Below are 17,490 nucleotides of genomic sequence, written 5' to 3'. Positions count from 1 at the left end.
GGACTGAGGAAGGGCTTTCCTTTCGGAGGCCTGTCTCATCTTTTTTTCCGCGGGCACTGGTGCCTCTGCTACTGCATCTCTGGGAATGGCGGTGTATTGGGATCACAGAAGGGAACGATAGAGATGGCATCTCTCATATCTGCTTTTTTGCATTGTGTGTGGCGTTGGCTTGAGCTACTGTGGCCACAAAATGATTCTCTGCATCGGGGTCCGTGGAGGCTGACATTGAATGGGCTCTCTATTTCTGTTTTCATAACTCGGATCCGTGGAGGATACGCTGCTTTTGACGGCGCTTCTTTGTGGGTGTCATGGTCTCTCAGGTCGGTAGCAGTTCGGGGACAAAACACTGTTCATGGGGATGGTGTATGTCGCCTAGAAGGAAGCTACTAGCTATTTACTCCTTAACTGAAAAAAAGTTTGATTCATGTATGTGCATTGATTTGGCTGTGATGTAGGATCTCGTAGACATGGTTCGAGGCTGTAAAAAAGTATTCTTGCTTCTCACTTTCAAAGAATGAGTACTGTTATCAGTGTCCGGCGCTGACGCGTCTAGTAGATCTTTCTTTGGGTGCATCTTTTGTAGGATTGATCGGTTACTAAGTTACTGAGATATATAAATCATGTCAGGTCCAAGGTTTGTATTGTCCTAGTCCTCCTCAAAGTAAGGTGGGAATATATACTTCTATGGATCGCTCTTGTAGAGTATTCTGTAGTCAAGAAGTTCTGTTCTGAGTAACACGGACAGGTGCTCACTAGACAACCACGTCGAATAATCGGTGAATGTCGGTGATCAACTAAATAAACTACTAATTGTTCGTAACCTTTATAGCACCTTGTTTTTGTGAATATGAATACTAGTAATCAAGTCAGATCTGAAAGAGAGCGCGACTTGGGACTCGGGACTCAATCATTCATTAGTCACACCCGCATCTGGATGGGGGAGTCCTTGAGCCTGTCTTGAGCCCCCAATCAATTAAGGGCGCCCAGAAAGTGCCGGATCAGCACAGCATCCATCGCGGTCCAGCGTCCTCCCTTACCCAAGCGTCCTTTCTCTCTCTTTCGTTTACACACAATCCTACTCGTGTTATCGCCAGCAACTCCCTTCTCATTCTGCGCATCCTCCTCAATTCCTCTCCATCCCCCCACACCTCCTCAAATCAAATCTTTCTAGCCGTCGCGACATTGATAAGTCCTCCTTCGAGTCTTCCCTCAATCGCCCGCGTCCGTTATCGATCAATCGTCCGATCCATCCTATCGCCCTCGACTCCTTGCCTTTGCGCGATCTGCCGCCCTTCAGGGCATCGCAACAAACCAAAGCCACATTGACTCTATTCTGAAGACTCCTTGGGCTCGTCCGAGCGAAATAGCGTCCCAGTCTGCGGTGATCTCTAGAACCCCAAAAAATGGCGGAAGTCGAGAGCAGCGTCGCGGACGAGTCGGTGGCCCAGTCCGAGGCTCAGGATGAGCAGCAGACCCATAACATGACGGTCGGAATCCGGCGTCAGGCCAACGGCACGATCGGATCAGTTTACTCGGGGAATAAGATCCGGCACCTGAAGAAAGAGGATGGAATCCCCCTATGGCGCAAGGACATCCAGTATCAATTCTTGAAGCTCGTCTTCGAGGACAAAACCCCGGTTTTCACTCGCTGGCCCGACGGGGAGAAGAATCTGGACTTTGCCGATATCTACATCGATGCTATGGCGAGGAGCAGCAAGACGAGCAAGATCCTGAAGGATAAGTTGCAGAACGATAAGCAGGCTGCCATCAGCATGGCTATGGTTTGTCTGCTGGTCAACTTTGGCCGGATGAATACTACGCTTAACTGTATGATATGGTCTATCTTCTTATCATGTGCTGTATCAATGCTAATGCTTGGATGCCGCCTAGTTTTTCCCGAGATGCGTGCGCAGTTGCGGACCTACCACTCCATTCCTTCGCTTCAAGCCCACCAGGACCCTAATGCCTACAAACAGCTGCAGGATGCCCCGCGTCTCAAGTCGATCCTCAAGGGTGCCTCTGAGGATGTCGATCAGCCCAACACGCTTGACAGGATCAAGCGCCAGTCAATTCCTCGCACAAACCCTGTCAATCTGATCTTCGTTCTAGCTCAGTATGCTCCCAAGGTGTCTGAGATGCACTTCTTCCCTCCTCGCGACTTCTTTGACTTGGTCATGAGAGGCACACTCAGTAGTCGAAGCAGGGCTAGGGCCTTTCTCTGGTTGATGTGGTGGTATTTGGAAAGTGATTTCAGCGCCGAGGCAGCCCTTCGTAACCCCTTTGGCAGTGGTCTGGATGGTGAAGGCACCGGCGGCTTACCTATTAAGGTGCCTCAATTTGAGAGTCTTACCGAAGAGCAGGCCAACGAGGAGAATGTGGACACCCAGTCCGAAATAGATTACGGTGAAGCCAAGCGCTTGGAACGGAAACGTGAGTGAATGCCATCACCTTGATCAATGCAGGAAGTTAACAAGAGTCTACAGGCATCCTGGAAGAAGACGAACCACTACCCAGAGTGCCTAAGCGCTCCAAGAAAGGTATGCCGCGCGCCTTCCTGTCTCACCTGCCTACGATCACTAATCTGGCTGTCAGGTTTGCCTGAGCTATATGACGACGAAGCATCAGGAGATGTGTCTGGTAAGCATTTTGTTTCATCAATCTCCCATTGTTCTCTTCCCACCATTTATTTAACATCAATCAGGTCGCGGTGACGGGCGCTTGTCCACCATGTCCACGCCAATGCATCCGTCAGCCAAGCGCCATCCGCTGGACGACGAGGATGAGTACCAAACACCTGGGCAGTCTGCGCGCTCCCGGTCCAAGAGGCCTAAAAGAGAGTCTTCTATCAACCGTTCTCTTGGTCAGCAGCGTCTCATCTTAAGAACCAAGATGGAAAACACACCTGACGCTGCTTCTCCAGCTCCTCCAGGTTCGGGTCACCCGATCTTGAATCGATTCGTTACGGAAGGCACGCAACCAACCTCCGCCCGTCGGCCACGGCCGCTCACTCAACATCAACTCGCTGTCGAGCAGAACCGCCGACAACGGATTGAGTACATCTTAGCCAAGCGCAAGAGTGAGGCGTATCGAGTGCTGCGTGCGAAACGAGAAAGCGAGATACCCATTGTACGCTACGGTCGTCGCCTCTCGAATATCCCGGAGGGCTATGACACGGACGATGAGGAGAAGGCTTGGGGCAAGGGCGGACTGGTGCCGAAGCCCGACGAGGAAGAGGATTATGGCGAAAGTGCTAGCTACTTCCTGTCTGTTATCCGCAAAGCTGCAAGACGCCTGGATCGATGGGACTACGATGATGCCAATGGTCCTCGGCGGGATCGCAAGGCAGAACGTGAGGAACGCCAGAAAGCGAGGGAGATGAGGCTTGCTATGGAGAACTCGGGTGATCTTGCCGGGCGTATCCCCTCTTCTGCTCGTAGTCGAGCTCGTGCTGCTCGCAACGCCAAGCGCAAGCTCGCCAATGCGGCAGCCAATACCCCCTCCGCCAAGGAGCCAGGCGCTGCAACCTCCTCACGGGCCAAAGCCAACCGGAGCCGCTCCCAGCGCGAGGCTGGGGCTGCAGTGGCGGCTACCCCAGGCGCAGCCAAGGATGGTCTGGACGTACCTAGCCGGGACCATGAACTTTCACCGATGCCTGGCTCGACCCACCTGGGGGATGATGTTGAGGGTGAGGAAGGACTGGACGACATTGACCGTGAACTCCTCGGCGAAGGGAGTGGGGACGATGAAGGCGCTCCGACCCCAGCTGCTCGCACGTCTCGACCGGCCGACGCTGGCTATGAGGATAGCTTCATGGAGGCCGGAGATGCCGATGAGGATGTGGAAGGTCTCTCGTCCGACGACAATGACGATGAGGAGGTTGATGACGAAGATCTGGATGAAGGAGAAGCAGAGGCGGACGCGGACGAGAATTCATCCACACTCGAAGGCGGCAATGGGTATGCAGCCAGCGAGACCTCTTCCGTGGCCGGCGGGGAGGGCGACACAATCCTTGCTGATGATAAAGATGAGACTATGACCGATATATGATCGTAGCTCTCTGGGCTTTGGGCCAGGCTTGGGACTTTTCGTGCGTTTATCCTCCATCGAATCACTTCCGATGTGCGTTTGTTTCGACCGACGCTTATCTGGCCTATGAATGTTCGGCACTTTCTTTTCTATGTCCCATTATCCCCCAAATCTCTCTTTCCCCCTGTCCTCTCTTATGTCCCGTTTAGTGTACGATTATCCCCCTGACATCTGAGTTTATGCGTCTACCTTGATACTCCATATGTTCTCCCGCCCTTACCCCCTTGCGGAGGCGATTGTAATGGCACGTACCGTATTCAAGGTCTATTGGGGGTCCTCTATAGAGCTAGGTGCACTCCAGATAGAAACACCTCGGGCCCCGCTTTCCTTTGACCACTTAAGTGCCAGTCGAAGAGCTACACGGAATACCCGGTACAGGGTTTGCGGGAATCGTGATCAGAATAGCCCACTGCACCACGCACGTATGCACTTAATCTGCGGGGAAAGAGGTGGGGTATGCAGCTAGAGACAGTTCGTTGGTTTGGGGGCTTTGTTGTTCATGACAGCCGATAAGCTTCTCCTCTCTAACTCCTCTGTTCGTATGATGGGGTTGGTCATTTCGGACATTGTTGTCGGGGGTTGAGTGTAATGACACGTGTTGTAGACCGGATGCAAGGAGGAACCCGATTCAGGAACGGGGCAACAGGTCGGGTGTTGCCTGACAGTTCGGAGCACGCGTTCACATGCTTGGTCCAGGAGTAGATCTGTTGTTGTTATGTATCCTGCTGATGGTGCCTTCAAGCTGGACTGTCCTGCTTGCTTATTCTTGTCGGGGTGTTTCAGCACTTACTTGCATGGGAAGGGTGCCAAGTGCCAGAGATGAGTGGTGAGATTCAGATTCTTGTTGGGGGGACGAAGGGGGAAAGAGAAGGAGAAAAGAGAGAGAGAGAAACTGAGGGAGGGACCCGTGACGTTTTTGCATGTGATCGAAGACTGTACTTGTACTTGTACTGTACCTCAACTCACCGGCGGTTGATTTCCTCCTCCTCCTCCTTCTCCCACCCCCAACATTTCTGAGCTTCCCCTCCGTTTACTTTTCTTCGTCCTTAACTGTAACTACGGTACCCACCCTCCATTGCGAAGGCAAAGTCTGTCTTACAGCTATTCTTCCCTTCTAGAATAGTTCACATTCTTTCAATTGCTGTTCTTGTTCGTGCTCCTTATTATATACTTGTCCTCTCATCCTACCAAATTCTCCCTTCCTCCTTCTATTTCTCTCTCGCCTTCGTTGTGCCGATCCACTGCAGATCCTGCACCCTTCTTTTCCAGTTTCCAGTGTCCACAGTCCACAGTCCACACCCACACAGTCTCAGACAGTTCCTCGTACTGCTCGTACTGCTGCTCCACCGAGGTGTTAGCTCTGGCAAATCGGTTCGTGGTCCAATCTTCCCGTCTCTCTCCCAGTCTCTCCTTTGCTCGTCTTCACTTCCCCACCTCGACCACACGACGTTGGCTGGTAGAATCGTCATCTACATCAGATGGCAATTGGGCCGTGTCCAGACTTATTCGGAATTGAATAGCCACTGAAGCGTCAGCCCAACTTCTCTTACTAGAGGGTTATAACCCTTCACGACGTCGACGAGCAAAAAGACTATCCGCCGTTATTCACCCTGTCGTCCTCAGTCTCACCGATCTCACCTTCTGGTTCTCATTGAGCTCGAAATCCCTCGACAACATCCTCGCCTGTCATGTCTGATGAACCCACGATTTTTCGCCCGCGTCCACGGCGCGTGTTCGACCTTACCCCCGAAGAGCCCTCCTCCCCGGCCGAACCAGCTAATCCGGACCTGCTGAATCCCCGCGAGGCCAATTCGACGAACGTGAGCCGCAATGTCTCGATCATGAACCTGACATCGCCGACCCTTTTCGGCATCTATTCACCGACCGCATTCGAAGGCTCCCGCGACGACTCCTCGCCTTGGGGCACGGAAGCCAACTCTCCAGAAGCTTTGAATGCTGGCGTTCGACCAGTCATTCAAGGTCCGGCCCCGGGGAAGCTGCAGCGGACGCGGTCGCGCCTCAGTCAGGGACTCTTCCGCGGGGTCATCCTGCCCCAGGCGCTCAAGAGCGCCTTTCTGCTGGGCTTTGGGGTGGTTTATGGAATCATCACGATACACTTGCACGAGAATCATTGGATCACTCCGGTGAAGCTAGAGAACGTCCATTACTACGGATCCTGGCAATACCTGGCATTCTGGGGGGTTGCGGGAGTTATCCTAGGCAACGTCCTCCCGTGGTTCGATCAATTTTCCGATGAGCTGTTCACCAGCGGCAAGCAGAGTGCCCCCTCGACAAGTGACGAGGACACGGTCGATCGTACACTGTCCTGGGTTGCGGCGGTCCGCAGCGTCGGGGCTTTTGTTGGAATTGCATTCGCTATGGTAAGTGATGCCATCTCTAGTGTGAAATAATTTGTCGGATGGCTGACTCTACTTCTGATCTCCAGCGCCGACTCCCCTGGGAATCTACGACCCAGGCTTCGGTGACCCTTGCCCTTGTGAACCCTGTTCTATGGTACCTCATCGACCGCACCCGGACAGGGTTCGTCCTGTCGTCCATTGTTGGATTGGCCGGGATGGGCGTTGTGTTGGGCGTCAACCCCGATCTGGTGCCATCCTCCCTGGAGCCCTCGAGCCCCGCCATCCTGTTGTCGAATGTCACGGGGCGAGATTTTGGCTGGGACTTCGGAATGACGCAGGAAAGCATTGCTGTGCGGACATGGATTGCCAGTGTGCTGTTCTGCGCCTGCGTTTGCTTCGGAAATATTGGGCGACAGTTGGCCATTGGCAACTCCAGCAGAGAATCGCTCAAGAAGTGAGCGTTTTTGAGCCGGCGACTTTTACCTCCCCTTTCACGATAATTGACCATCATCGCTAGTAATGCCTTTGTATACACCGCTCTCGTCTTTTGCTCTCATGTTTCGGGCTTCTCCCCTTCTCCATATGAATTTCCCCCAGTATTTTCCAGTAGGACAGAATGGTCTGATACCAGATAGAATTGATACCATGAGCGCAGCGGATCTAACGACCGCAGCGACGAAAGTGAGGGCTTGGTTACGTTTAATTGGGTACTACGACGCAATTTCATCAAGAGGCATCAAAGGATTGTAGAATCAATCATTGCAATCCCTACTATGGAGTTCAAGCAGGCACTGCACCCAAGATCGACACTCTGCTAGAGAGCAGTTTGTCTTCATTCTGTTTGACGATTTCCGTACTTCATAGGTTATACAAGTATATCCTCGTAGGAACGCTTTTTTTAAGAATGTTGTTATTTTGCGTTGTTCATGTGAAGAAAAAAAGAAAAAGAAAAAGGAGGAAGCCGCGCCAAAGGGTGGCTTTTGTAGAGAATGTGGGTGGTCTGTGCACCGGGTCAGGTGACTGATAGCCGAGTTCTCAGCTGAGCTGCCAGCTGATGAGCATACTGAGTCAGCTAGACCTTTATGCGGATGCCGGAGTTTTGTGAACTGATGCAGTGCGGGCAGCCTCGACAGCAGTATACCTGAACAGGAAAGGCCCGTGTCCACCTATCGTCCATCCGATCTATCAGCTGGTTTCCACTGCGCCAGTGCCAACTTACAGTGCCGAGTTAGTAATCGCCACTGACTGTCATCGACCTCAGGTCCGAAAGCGGCGAAGGAACCCCGCGGCGGGAGCAGCCATGAAGCAACTCAGAAGAAGAACCGCACATGCAACCTGCAACCTGCGTCCTTCAATCCTCTTTTCCTTCGCGGTCTGCCACTATCTAACGCCAACTCTCTAATTCTCCGGTTCCTGATCCTTGGGGACATATAACTTTCCTTCATCTCTTCCTGTCACTCCTTTGCTCAATCATCTTATCTCTTTCCCGCGGAGTTTGGAGGTATGTGCTCTGCTTTTCCCGGCACTAAACCAAGCCCATCGGAGCTTCCCAGGTTCCTTCCAATTGATCGACCTGGAGGGGTTGTGGGGGGGCTTCCTCTTCACCTGAACATTTTTTCCCCTCCAGCATCGTCACTCCTCTTCCTCTCTGACTTGTTGTCTACTCCCAGTGTCTGTCTCACTGTCAGTGTCTCTCAGGATGTCTCAACAAAAGTCTGGTAAGTTCAGAAATGTTGTAGACCAGCCCGGGCAGCGTCACGGTTCGCCTGTTAGTGGTATTGGTCCGGTCGCTGTCTCCACATCTGATGAATTGATTGAAGTCTGGGGCTGACTTGCGACCGTTCTTTTCAATTGATAGCCATCCTCTCCGTCTACGATAAGACTGGTCTGCTCGACCTGGCCAAGGGCCTTGTCAAGCACAATGTCCGGTTGCTTGCCTCCGGTGGTACGGCGCGGTTGATTCGGGAGGCGGGCTTCCCTGTCGAGTGAGTCATCATCTTGAGCGGATGTGGTCATGACCGCGGCCATATTCTCTTCGTTCGTTTCAGCAGGATGTCGAGCTGATGGCCGATTAGAGATGTCTCCGCCATCACTCATGCGCCCGAGATGCTGGGTGGTCGTGTCAAGACCCTCCACCCCGCTGTCCACGGTGGTATCCTGGCTCGTGACATCGAGTCCGACGAGAAGGACTTGGCCGACCAGAACATCTCCAAGGTGGACTTCGTTGTCTGCAACCTGTACCCCTTCAAGGAGACGGTGAAGAAGGTCAACGTCACCATCCCTGAAGCCGTCGAGGAGATCGATATCGGTGGTGTGACCCTCCTCCGTGCCGCGGCCAAGAACCACGCCCGTGTGACGATCCTCTCCGACCCCCAGGACTACCCTGAGTTCCTGAAGGAGCTCGAGGCCGGTGATATCACCGACGCCAGCCGCAAGTCCTATGCCCTCAAGGCCTTCGAACACACTGCCGACTACGACACCGCTATCTCCGGCTTCTTCCGCAAGGAGTATGCTGGCAACGGCGAGAAGCACCTGGCTCTGCGCTACGGGACCAACCCCCACCAGAAGCCTGCGGCGGCCTTTATGGTGGAGGGCAGGCTTCCCTTCAAGGCCCTGAATGGGTCTCCCGGCTACGTCAACCTCCTGGACGCCCTCAACGCCTGGGCTCTGGTCAAGGAGCTCAAGCAGGCCTTGGGCTACCCTGCGGCTGCTAGCTTCAAGCACGTTTCCCCCGCCGGTGCTGCTGTCGGTGTGCCCTTGAATGAGAAGGAGCGTAAGGTCTACATGGTTGACGACATCCCGGGTATTGAGACTTCCGGCCTGGCTCAGGCTTATGCTCGTGCTCGTGGTGCCGACCGCATGTCCAGCTTCGGTGACATTCTCGCTCTGAGCGACGTCGTCGATGTTCCTACTGCCAAGATTGTCTCCCGCGAGGTCTCCGACGGTGTGATCGCCGCCGGTTACACTCCCGAGGCTCTGGAGATCCTGTCGAAGAAGAAGGGCGGCAAGTACCTCGTTCTTCAGATGGACGAGAACTACGTCCCTGCGGCGGAGGAGACTCGCACCCTGTACGGCGTGCAGCTCACCCAGCACCGCAACGATGTCGTCATCTCCCCCCAGAAGACCTTCAACACTATCATCACTCCTAAGGACCTGAAGGGTCTTCCCGACTCTGCCGTGCGCGATCTTACCGTCGCGACCATCGCTCTCAAGTACACTCAGTCCAACTCTGTGTGCTATGCTCTCAACGGCCAGATCATCGGCCTGGGTGCCGGCCAGCAGAGCCGTATCCACTGCACTCGTCTGGCTGGTGACAAGGCCGACAACTGGTGGATGCGCTTCCACGACCGTGTCCTGAACATCAAGTGGAAGCAGGGCACCAAGCGTCCCGACAAGAGCAACGCCATTGACTTGCTCTGCTCGGGCCAGACTCCCCGCAACGAGGCCGAGCGGGCCGAGTATGAGCGTGTGTTCGAGGAGGTCCCCGCACCTTTCACCGCGGAGGAGCGCGAGTCGTGGCTCCAGAAGTTGAGCGAAGTTGCTGTCTCCTCGGATGCTTTCGTAAGTCGATACTCTCTCCCTGACACGCGAAACTATGTAGCTAACCTGCGGTCCAGTTCCCCTTCATTGACAACGTCTTCCGTGCCGCCCGCTCGGGTGTCAAGTACATCGCTGCGCCCACCGGTAGCCAGAACGACAGTGCCGTCTTCGAGACCTCGGAGAAGCTTGGTATTGTCTTTGTTGAGCAAGGCACTCGTCTGTTCCACCACTAGAGTGATCTTGATGGGGAGGATTTATGCTAAGATCACACCTGCGACGGTTGTGTGTTTATGATGATTTAATACCTGAAACTGTGATGATCCGAGGCCTGCAATAGCGATATCCCAATTCAAAAGTGCCTCGTTATGAGAGTTTATACTCGTAGACAGACTCTCGAGTCATCGATTTATCCCGTACATCCAGCCGGGTTCGACCCGTTGGGGATGTCATCGATGTTCGATGTTCTTAGTTTACTACTGAGTGGCGAGCGGCTTTCTTGGTTTCCTGAGTATGCATCATGACTAAGTTATACACTTTGTTTCTCAAAAACGATTTTTCCGTAGCGAAGGGAAGTCACCTCTCTTTCAGCTTCCCAGGCACCTCAGTCTTGAGTAAGAGAGAAAGCGTTCCGGGGGAGAACCCCCGGACGCCCTTTTCCTTCAGCTTCCCAGTTCACCTCAACCCTATATCCAAAAGATAATATAAAGCATCCGGGGGAGAACCCCCGGACCCCCCTTCTTTTCAGCTTCCTGGCACCTCAATTATCAGCCAAGTATATAAGTGTCTCCGGGGGAGAACCCCCGGACCCCCCTTTCTTTCAGCTTCCCAGGCACCTCAGTTCTAAACCAGGTCGTCAAGCACCGGGCACCTGAATCTATACCCAGAAATAAGTTTCGTAGTGATTTCACTTTAGTACTACAGCATAAGTATAACTTTCATGGGGCCCCCAATCAAAATCTACCTCCTATTTCATACCCCTAGAACGCAACAGCGCTCCCCTTTCCTTCTGCCAACGGCAACGAATAATCCCGATAGAACTTCTTCCGGATGAAATCCTGCACCGTCTCCCCACTCGTATCATTCGGATTCAGCGGGTTCGTCGCCTCCAGATCCCCATGCCAGAAGGCCGGCACCGCGAACCGCTCCCCGCCGGCCTTGTTGATCACCCGGTGGAGGTTACTCTTGTACTCGCCGTCGGTCCAGCGCTGCACCATATCGCCCAGGTTGATGACGAACCGGTCCTCGACGGCCGGCACGGGGATCCACTGCTCCGTGGCCGCGTGGTATACCTCCAGCCCGTGCTTGCCGGGGTCCTGGAGGAGGATCGTGAGCCCCCCGTAGTCCGTGTGGGCGCCCGACCCGAACACCCGCGGGTCTGTGAAGGTGTGTTCGGGGTAGCGGAGGAGCTTGAGGAACCTTGCGTTAATTGCATTAGTACAAGGGATTCGGGGGTGAGGTCCAGGGTGTGGCTGGGACTCACATTGCGGCATTGCCGGTAAAGGAATCAAGAATACTAGGAGGATGCCCCATACCCACAACCAGCACCTCCATGACCTTATGCCCCAGCTCAAGCAGCGCTTCGAAATACTCTTCGACCGGTCCGCGGAACTGGCTCGTGGCCACTTGCTCGGGCCACACGTTGGGCCCTTTCAGGAATCCCACCTGGTCTCGGGGGAGATCTCTTCCCACGAAGAAGGCCTTAGACAGTCAGTCAAACAGACTATCAATCATGCCCACTGCGCAATGAGATAAAGAAAAAAAGAAACACAAACCTCCTTCTGATCCGGCAATACAGCATGATGCGGCGTCTGCTCCCCGTACCCCTCATACCCGCGACGCCACGTATTCTTATACAGCGACAGCTCCGCCTTCTGGTCTGTCGGCAGATCGAAGAACGTCTTGCACGCCGCCAGCATGTTGCGCTGCACCTCCAGCGATATCCCGTGGCCTTCGATCTGGAAGAACCCGTGTTCCAGACATGCGGCGCGCACCTGCGCCACCACGGCCTCTTTGCTGGTTGGGGAGCTGGGCTCGTAGTAGCCCCGGAGATCGATGGTGGGGATTTCGATCTTGGTGGCTGTCATTTTTTTTAAGTTTGGGTAGTCGGGGGATACTTACGGTCCTGAGGAGGTCAGATGAGGGAAGTCTGGGATTACTGGGTTGGAGTTTGGTTTGAATGTCGTCTGGGATATATAGTGGTCTCTTGCCCTAAGAGGGGATTCCATGACCCTCGGAGTAATTCGGTTTTTTTCTTTTAAATGTTGTTCATGCAACCTGTGCATGGTAAGCATAATCGGCATTGAAACCAAAGCACCGAATGGCACTGCTGAAGATAGGATACTTGCTTATTGATATATCACCGAACGGAAAGAGAAATCCCCGACTTTGGATCTAGCTTCGAGCGAGAACTTGTGGTCGAGAGGCTACATCGAACAATTGAACAAAAAAAAAAACTGATTCCCTGGTCAACATTGAGTTTCTGATGTGCTATGACTATATAGCAGCAGATGCGTCAAATCAGTTGACTGAAGCCTTTCACAGGGGAAAGAATACTATTGACTGCATTTCAAAATCTCGTAAGAAAAGATAGCCACATAATCAAAACCACAGACTCAGAAACTGTAAAACTAAACCAAACTAAACAACATAAACCAACTTCTGACCCGAAACCGTCTGGCGTCTCACCAGATCCACCCCCTTCAACACGCCCTCCCACCCCCCATCCATAACCCTAACCGGATGCACATCCACCTTGCCCTCATCCAGCAACACCTGCACCTCCGCCGTCAATCGCGTCCCGAACTTCCGGTCCTCCGGGTTCGCCTCCCGACCATACTCCCCATCCAACGCCACCTTGCGCCCGAAGATCGTCAGCGCCAGCAACCAAGACGGGGAGACGGTGAGCGGGCGCTGGGCGGCGATGGCCGCGCGGAAGGGCTCGAGGGTGACGTAGCGGCCGCCGGCGCGGCCCAGAGCGCCGTAGCAGAGCTGAGTGGTCTCTGCCAGGGCGAGGCAGTCGAGCGCGTAGGCGAGGGTGTTCTTCGTGTAGGTGCGGATGGCGGCGGCGCAGTCGGGGTCGTGGTAGTCGAAGACGGCTTCGGCGCCGAAGCGACGGGCTAGGTCGAAGTGCGCCGGGGAGCAGGTGGCTATCGGGCGGAGGCCGGCTCTTTTTTTATAGGTATCAGTACTATGCTTTTTTGTATAGTAATCGTACACTATTCGCATTGGAGGAGGACGTACAGTTTCAGCAGTTGCAGTGCTCGCGTCCCTGTGGCGGTACTCCCACCCGCAACGAGGACAAAGTCTGCCTTAGGGCTACTAACACCCTCAGGTTCCTCCGGGTTGTTGTTGGGTGGTCCACGGGTGAAAGAGGGTAATGCGAGCTGGAGATGTTGGAACAGTCCCAGGCCCGCGGTGAACAGCCCCAGGCCCAGCGACGCGCCCTCCTCGAAACTCATCGTGTCCGGGAGCTTGAGCACCAGGTCCGCAGACGCCGCCACGTATTCCGCGAATGCGCCCACGTCCGGCAGCAGCGGGTTCATGCCATGCACGAACCCTGCCACTCGGTCTCCGACCTTCAGATGACCCGGCGTCTCGCTCCCCAGCGCCACGATCGTGCCCGCGAAGTCATACCCGTGGATCGCTCCCGGCACGGGGCTGTAGTCCAGCATCTTCGCGTCCACGGGGTTGATGGCCACCGCCGCGGTTCGGACCAGGGCTACATCGGGTTGCACGGCGGGAACTGGCGCGTCGTGATGGATGCTCAGTTGGCCGGCGCCCTCGGCGATGATGGCGGTTTGTTGGGTTGGGATCACGGGCGTGGCTGAGGGCATGTTGTTGGCGACGACGTCGATGTGGATGTGGATGGGATGAGGGATTGTGGATTGCGGGCTATTCCCTCATGCCTCGAGCGCGCCTTGAAGAGGTCCATTGCACTTATTGCGTGGGCCGGGGAAGGATGAGATGCACAAGCATTAAAACCACCGAAGGCCGTTCGTGGTTCCTTATCGTGCCTGGAATTGAGGATATTTTCGGGCATTTATTAGATACGGCAGGTAAATATGCAGGTGGGCCTGGAGATAAGGAGTTAGGGCTGCCGGTTTCCGACTCGTGCATGCCATCATGCATAGTCCAGTCAAACTCGTCTTCTCATTTCGGCCTTTCGCTCTTCCGAAGCGCGAAACTCGAGGTGTCAGCTAACTGTCCCCTGTCTTTGTAAGCCATTGCTTTCTGTCGATATCGATTCCAGGATGGATTGCGCTGCAGACTTCTCTCCCAATCAACCCTTGATTCTATTCCTGAGGACCGAGAATGCAGTCCGAAAACAAGTCGGTCCAGGAGGGCCAAGTTTGGCCCTCCAGCTCCAGTTCTGAAGAAGCCTCAGCAGGAGCCCCGGAGGCAGGACATACCCCCCATACAATTGGCTGGGATGGCATCGATGATCCGGTAAAGGCTTCACTGGCAGAGTATGTGGTCAATAGTTAATTTTGCTTCGTACGCCCACAGGATAACCCACGAAACTTCACCACCGCCAAAAAGATCTATATCACCGCCAACCTTGCCATCTTAACCTGCCTCTCTACCTTTGCCTCTTCCATTCTCAGCCCGGCCAGTCTCCATCTCATGACCGAATTTGGAATCTCGAAAGAGGTATCGATTCTGGCCACTGCGTTGTTCGTGCTGGGCTACGCCTTCGGACCCTTGGCTTTTGGCCCAGCCTCCGAGGTCCTCGGTCGTAAATATCCGCTCAGTCTCGGTATTATCATCTTTGGCATTTTCGCGATCCCCGTCGCAGTCGCTAAGAATGTGGCCACCATATTCCTCTGTCGATTCCTTTGTGGCGTGTTTGGGGCAGCCCCGTTAGCAATCGTGAGTCTGTGCCGTGCCTCCCAGAAGCACAACACTAAAACAAAAACTCAGGCAGGAGGATCCCTGGCCGACCTCTACGACCCGCTCTTTCGCGGCATCGCCGTGGCAGGATTCGCCAGCGCGACCTTCCTGGGCCCCGTCCTAGGCCCCCTGGTCGGGGGCTTCGTGACTATGTCCCCGGACCTCGGCTGGCGCTGGACGCAATGGCTCGTCGTGATCCTTAGCCTCTCCTTCAGCCTCCTCTACTTCCTCACCGTCCCCGAGACCTACAGCGCCGTGCTCCTCACGCGACGCGCACATCAACGCGGCCTCCACGACGCCCTTCCTCCGCGCCCGAAGATGACCCTCCGGATGATCGGGCGCGTGTACATCTTCAAACCATTCCTCATGCTGTCCCAGGAGCCCATCCTCGCCCTGATCACTCTGTACATGGGCTTCATCTACGGGTTCCTGTACCTGTGCTTCGAGGCCTACCCGATGACCTTCGAGCAGCAGCGCGGCTGGAACCTGGGCGTCGGGGCGCTGCCTTTCCTGGCCATCACCGTCGGGGTCCTGGTGGGCGTGGGGATCATCATCGCGCACACCAAGACCCGGATGCAGCGCAAGCTGCAGCTGCACGGAGAGGAGGTGCCCGAGGAGCGGCTCGTGCCCATGATGGTGGGCAGTGTGCTGCTGCCGATCGGGATGTTCTGGTTCGCGTGGACGTCCAACCCGCACATTATCTGGGTGCCCCAGGTGATCGCCGGCGGGTTTATGGGCTGTGGGATCCTGTTGATCTTCTTGCAGGGCTTGAATTACTTGATCGATGTCTACAAGATGAACGCTAACTCCGCCATCTCGGCTAATGCCATGTTTCGCGGTCTGCTGGGCGCAGGGTTTCCTTTGTTTGCTACGTATATGGTATGCCACCGAATCCTTCGCAAATCATTTCCGGGCTGACTGAATTAATTTTGCCTTTTTCTAGTTCGATAATCTTGGGGTCCCGTGGGCGATGTCTCTTCTTGGATTCCTGTCCACGGCACTCGTGCCCGTCCCGTTTCTGTTCTATATTTATGGGGCTAAGATTCGGAAGTGGAGCAAGTTTAGTCCATGCTGAGGCCATCATTGGGAGATGTTAGATAGGTGCAGATTAGGGTAGAAAGATAGCGAATCACATATCTTCGATAACACAGCAGTTTTCCGTGCCAAGGTCCAAGTTCGTCCACATGGCAGTGTAGGGCAATTTCCCCATCAGGCCAAGCCGGGTGATCCATGTATATTGACACTTTAAAAATAGCTTAGCTGTACCGTACAGCATGGCGCCATCAATGATCCTTGTCTTACTACAGCCTGGAGCTCACTTCTCATTACCCCTCGTCACAAAAAGATCCTGACCCTTATGCAGGAGACCTGAAACGGTACAGTAGACGACTAATTGCGGCCTAGACTGAAGTACCAATGTAATCAATGTAAATACATAGGGCTAGATGTGGATTTCATCCCTGTCTTAATTGCCGGTCGAGTTCAGTTTCCCGTCATCACCCCCCAATCCCCCTCGGTCCACACCAGTTTCATCTTCCACAGCTTGATTTTCCACAACCCGTTCGAATCCGCAGGGTCCCTGGCCACGTCGACCGAGTACAGCGCCCCGCTCGTCAGCCGGGTGGCATCGGGCTGGTTGCCCTGGCCGGCGCGGAAGTGCTGGGCCAGCGCCGAGGCGGTCACAGTCGCGGTGTCGCTGCCCTCCGAGGGCAGATTGATGCGCACGTTGCTCAGGAAGTGGGTGGTGTCCAGCTTGGAGACGTTGTCCCAGCTGCCGGACTTGATGGCCGCGCGGCCCTCCATCACGCTGCCGTTGAAGTCGAAGGCGGCATCCTCGAAGAAGGCCGACTCGAAGAGCCCGAGGTCGTTGCCGTCGAAGGAGAGTACGGCGCGGTAAATTGGGTCCACGATTGCCTCGCGGAGGGGGAGGGCTGGGAGGGTGGTTGGGAAGAAGGACATGATTGATTTGAGGTCTGTTTCTGTTTCACTTGTCTTTGGTTTGGCTTGGCTTGGCTTGCTTTGACTCGGACTTGGCTTGGGTGTAGCTACCACCTGTTGCTTCTGGCAGGGGGTTATATACCATTTGCCTAATGGGACCACCGACGGAGATCCAGACAAGTGCCGTTGAGTGCGAGAGCGAAAGACCGAGTCCCCTTCGGTCGAGGGCGTAAAATCCGTGGCTAATCTCCGTCCATCACAGCCCTAACCGGCGGGCGGGAACGTCTGACGGACGGGCCGCAGTGCCCACTGCCTGCCAACTGACTCGCCACCATGATATGCTGTGGAAATCCCTCGTGAGTATGAGTATAGAAACTCCTTCTCGGGACTTATGCAGCATGCTCCATGCTGGAGGGGCTCTAAGCCTTACCCAGCGCCTGGAAATTGCTTGTCTCTTCTTGGCTTGCTTGCTCCTCTTCCTCCTCTTCCTCCTCCTCCTCCCGTATCCTCCCGTGCCGTGCCGATGCCGACCCGCTGAAGCGAAAGAAATACGAGCTCAACTCGGGACAATTTTCCCTCTCGGCCGATCGAAAGTATCGGGTTGTCTCATGTGAAGGGTGATGATTACCTGTTGAGGGGGGAGTTGAGGGGATCGAGGTGATGAGAAGGGCAATTA

General features: G+C 54.6%; 8 protein-coding genes across 8 annotated transcripts; 4 read left to right on the top strand and 4 right to left on the bottom strand.

Moving 5' to 3' along the window:
• Window positions 1-1,287: 1,287 nt before the first annotated feature.
• On the top strand, window positions 1,288-4,168 carry BO97DRAFT_191174 (putative INO80 chromatin remodeling complex (Ies1)). The gene is made up of 5 exons (XM_025690464.1): window positions 1,288-1,827; window positions 1,891-2,430; window positions 2,484-2,537; window positions 2,593-2,637; window positions 2,702-4,168. Exons 1-5 carry the CDS (start codon window positions 1,404-1,406, stop codon window positions 4,045-4,047), a joined length of 2,409 nt encoding a protein of 802 aa, XP_025548123.1. The 5' UTR covers window positions 1,288-1,403; the 3' UTR covers window positions 4,048-4,168.
• Window positions 4,169-4,596: 428 nt separating this feature from the next.
• Window positions 4,597-5,068, bottom strand: BO97DRAFT_191235 (uncharacterized protein). Its single transcript, XM_025690465.1, has 2 exons — window positions 4,877-5,068; window positions 4,597-4,790 (listed from the first exon to the last, which is right to left on the bottom strand). Exons 1-2 carry the CDS (start codon window positions 5,006-5,008, stop codon window positions 4,641-4,643), a joined length of 282 nt encoding a protein of 93 aa, XP_025548122.1. The 5' UTR covers window positions 5,009-5,068; the 3' UTR covers window positions 4,597-4,640.
• A 326-nt stretch (window positions 5,069-5,394) lies between these two features.
• On the top strand, window positions 5,395-7,181 carry BO97DRAFT_408028 (INSIG family protein). The gene is made up of 3 exons (XM_025695761.1): window positions 5,395-5,457; window positions 5,607-6,467; window positions 6,533-7,181. The coding sequence occupies exons 2-3, from the start codon at window positions 5,775-5,777 to the stop codon at window positions 6,902-6,904; spliced, it is 1,065 nt and encodes a 354-aa protein (XP_025548121.1). The 5' UTR covers window positions 5,395-5,457; window positions 5,607-5,774; the 3' UTR covers window positions 6,905-7,181.
• A 586-nt stretch (window positions 7,182-7,767) lies between these two features.
• On the top strand, window positions 7,768-10,518 carry BO97DRAFT_397196 (phosphoribosylaminoimidazolecarboxamide formyltransferase/IMP cyclohydrolase). The gene is made up of 5 exons (XM_025694119.1): window positions 7,768-7,947; window positions 8,000-8,164; window positions 8,305-8,431; window positions 8,522-10,007; window positions 10,064-10,518. The coding sequence occupies exons 2-5, from the start codon at window positions 8,146-8,148 to the stop codon at window positions 10,217-10,219; spliced, it is 1,788 nt and encodes a 595-aa protein (XP_025548120.1). The 5' UTR covers window positions 7,768-7,947; window positions 8,000-8,145; the 3' UTR covers window positions 10,220-10,518.
• Window positions 10,519-10,963: 445 nt separating this feature from the next.
• Window positions 10,964-12,137, bottom strand: BO97DRAFT_459632 (isopenicillin N synthase family dioxygenase; the record flags this gene model as incomplete). Its single annotated transcript, XM_025699289.1, has 3 exons — window positions 11,759-12,137; window positions 11,467-11,684; window positions 10,964-11,402 (listed from the first exon to the last, which is right to left on the bottom strand). The coding sequence occupies exons 1-3, from the start codon at window positions 12,068-12,070 to the stop codon at window positions 10,964-10,966; spliced, it is 969 nt and encodes a 322-aa protein (XP_025548119.1). The 5' UTR covers window positions 12,071-12,137.
• Window positions 12,138-12,623: 486 nt separating this feature from the next.
• On the bottom strand, window positions 12,624-13,819 carry BO97DRAFT_397193 (zinc-binding alcohol dehydrogenase family protein; the record flags this gene model as incomplete). The annotated part of the gene is made up of 2 exons (XM_025694118.1): window positions 12,624-13,152; window positions 13,227-13,819. 2 exons carry the CDS (start codon window positions 13,817-13,819, stop codon window positions 12,624-12,626), a joined length of 1,122 nt encoding a protein of 373 aa, XP_025548118.1.
• Window positions 13,820-14,297: 478 nt separating this feature from the next.
• Window positions 14,298-15,951, top strand: BO97DRAFT_397191 (MFS transporter; the record flags this gene model as incomplete). The annotated part of the gene is made up of 4 exons (XM_025694117.1): window positions 14,298-14,432; window positions 14,493-14,855; window positions 14,907-15,755; window positions 15,820-15,951. The coding sequence occupies 4 exons, from the start codon at window positions 14,298-14,300 to the stop codon at window positions 15,949-15,951; spliced, it is 1,479 nt and encodes a 492-aa protein (XP_025548117.1).
• A 364-nt stretch (window positions 15,952-16,315) lies between these two features.
• On the bottom strand, window positions 16,316-17,165 carry BO97DRAFT_408026 (nuclear transport factor 2 family protein). Its single transcript, XM_025695760.1, has one exon. The coding sequence runs from the start codon at window positions 16,833-16,835 to the stop codon at window positions 16,359-16,361; it is 477 nt and encodes a 158-aa protein (XP_025548116.1). The 5' UTR covers window positions 16,836-17,165; the 3' UTR covers window positions 16,316-16,358.
• Window positions 17,166-17,490: the final 325 nt, after the last annotated feature.

Source organism: Aspergillus homomorphus, assembly GCF_003184865.1.
Source record: "Aspergillus homomorphus CBS 101889 unplaced genomic scaffold BO97scaffold_42, whole genome shotgun sequence".
NCBI classification, from domain to species: domain Eukaryota; kingdom Fungi; phylum Ascomycota; class Eurotiomycetes; order Eurotiales; family Aspergillaceae; genus Aspergillus; species Aspergillus homomorphus.
This window is presented reverse-complemented; position numbering and strand designations above follow the sequence as displayed.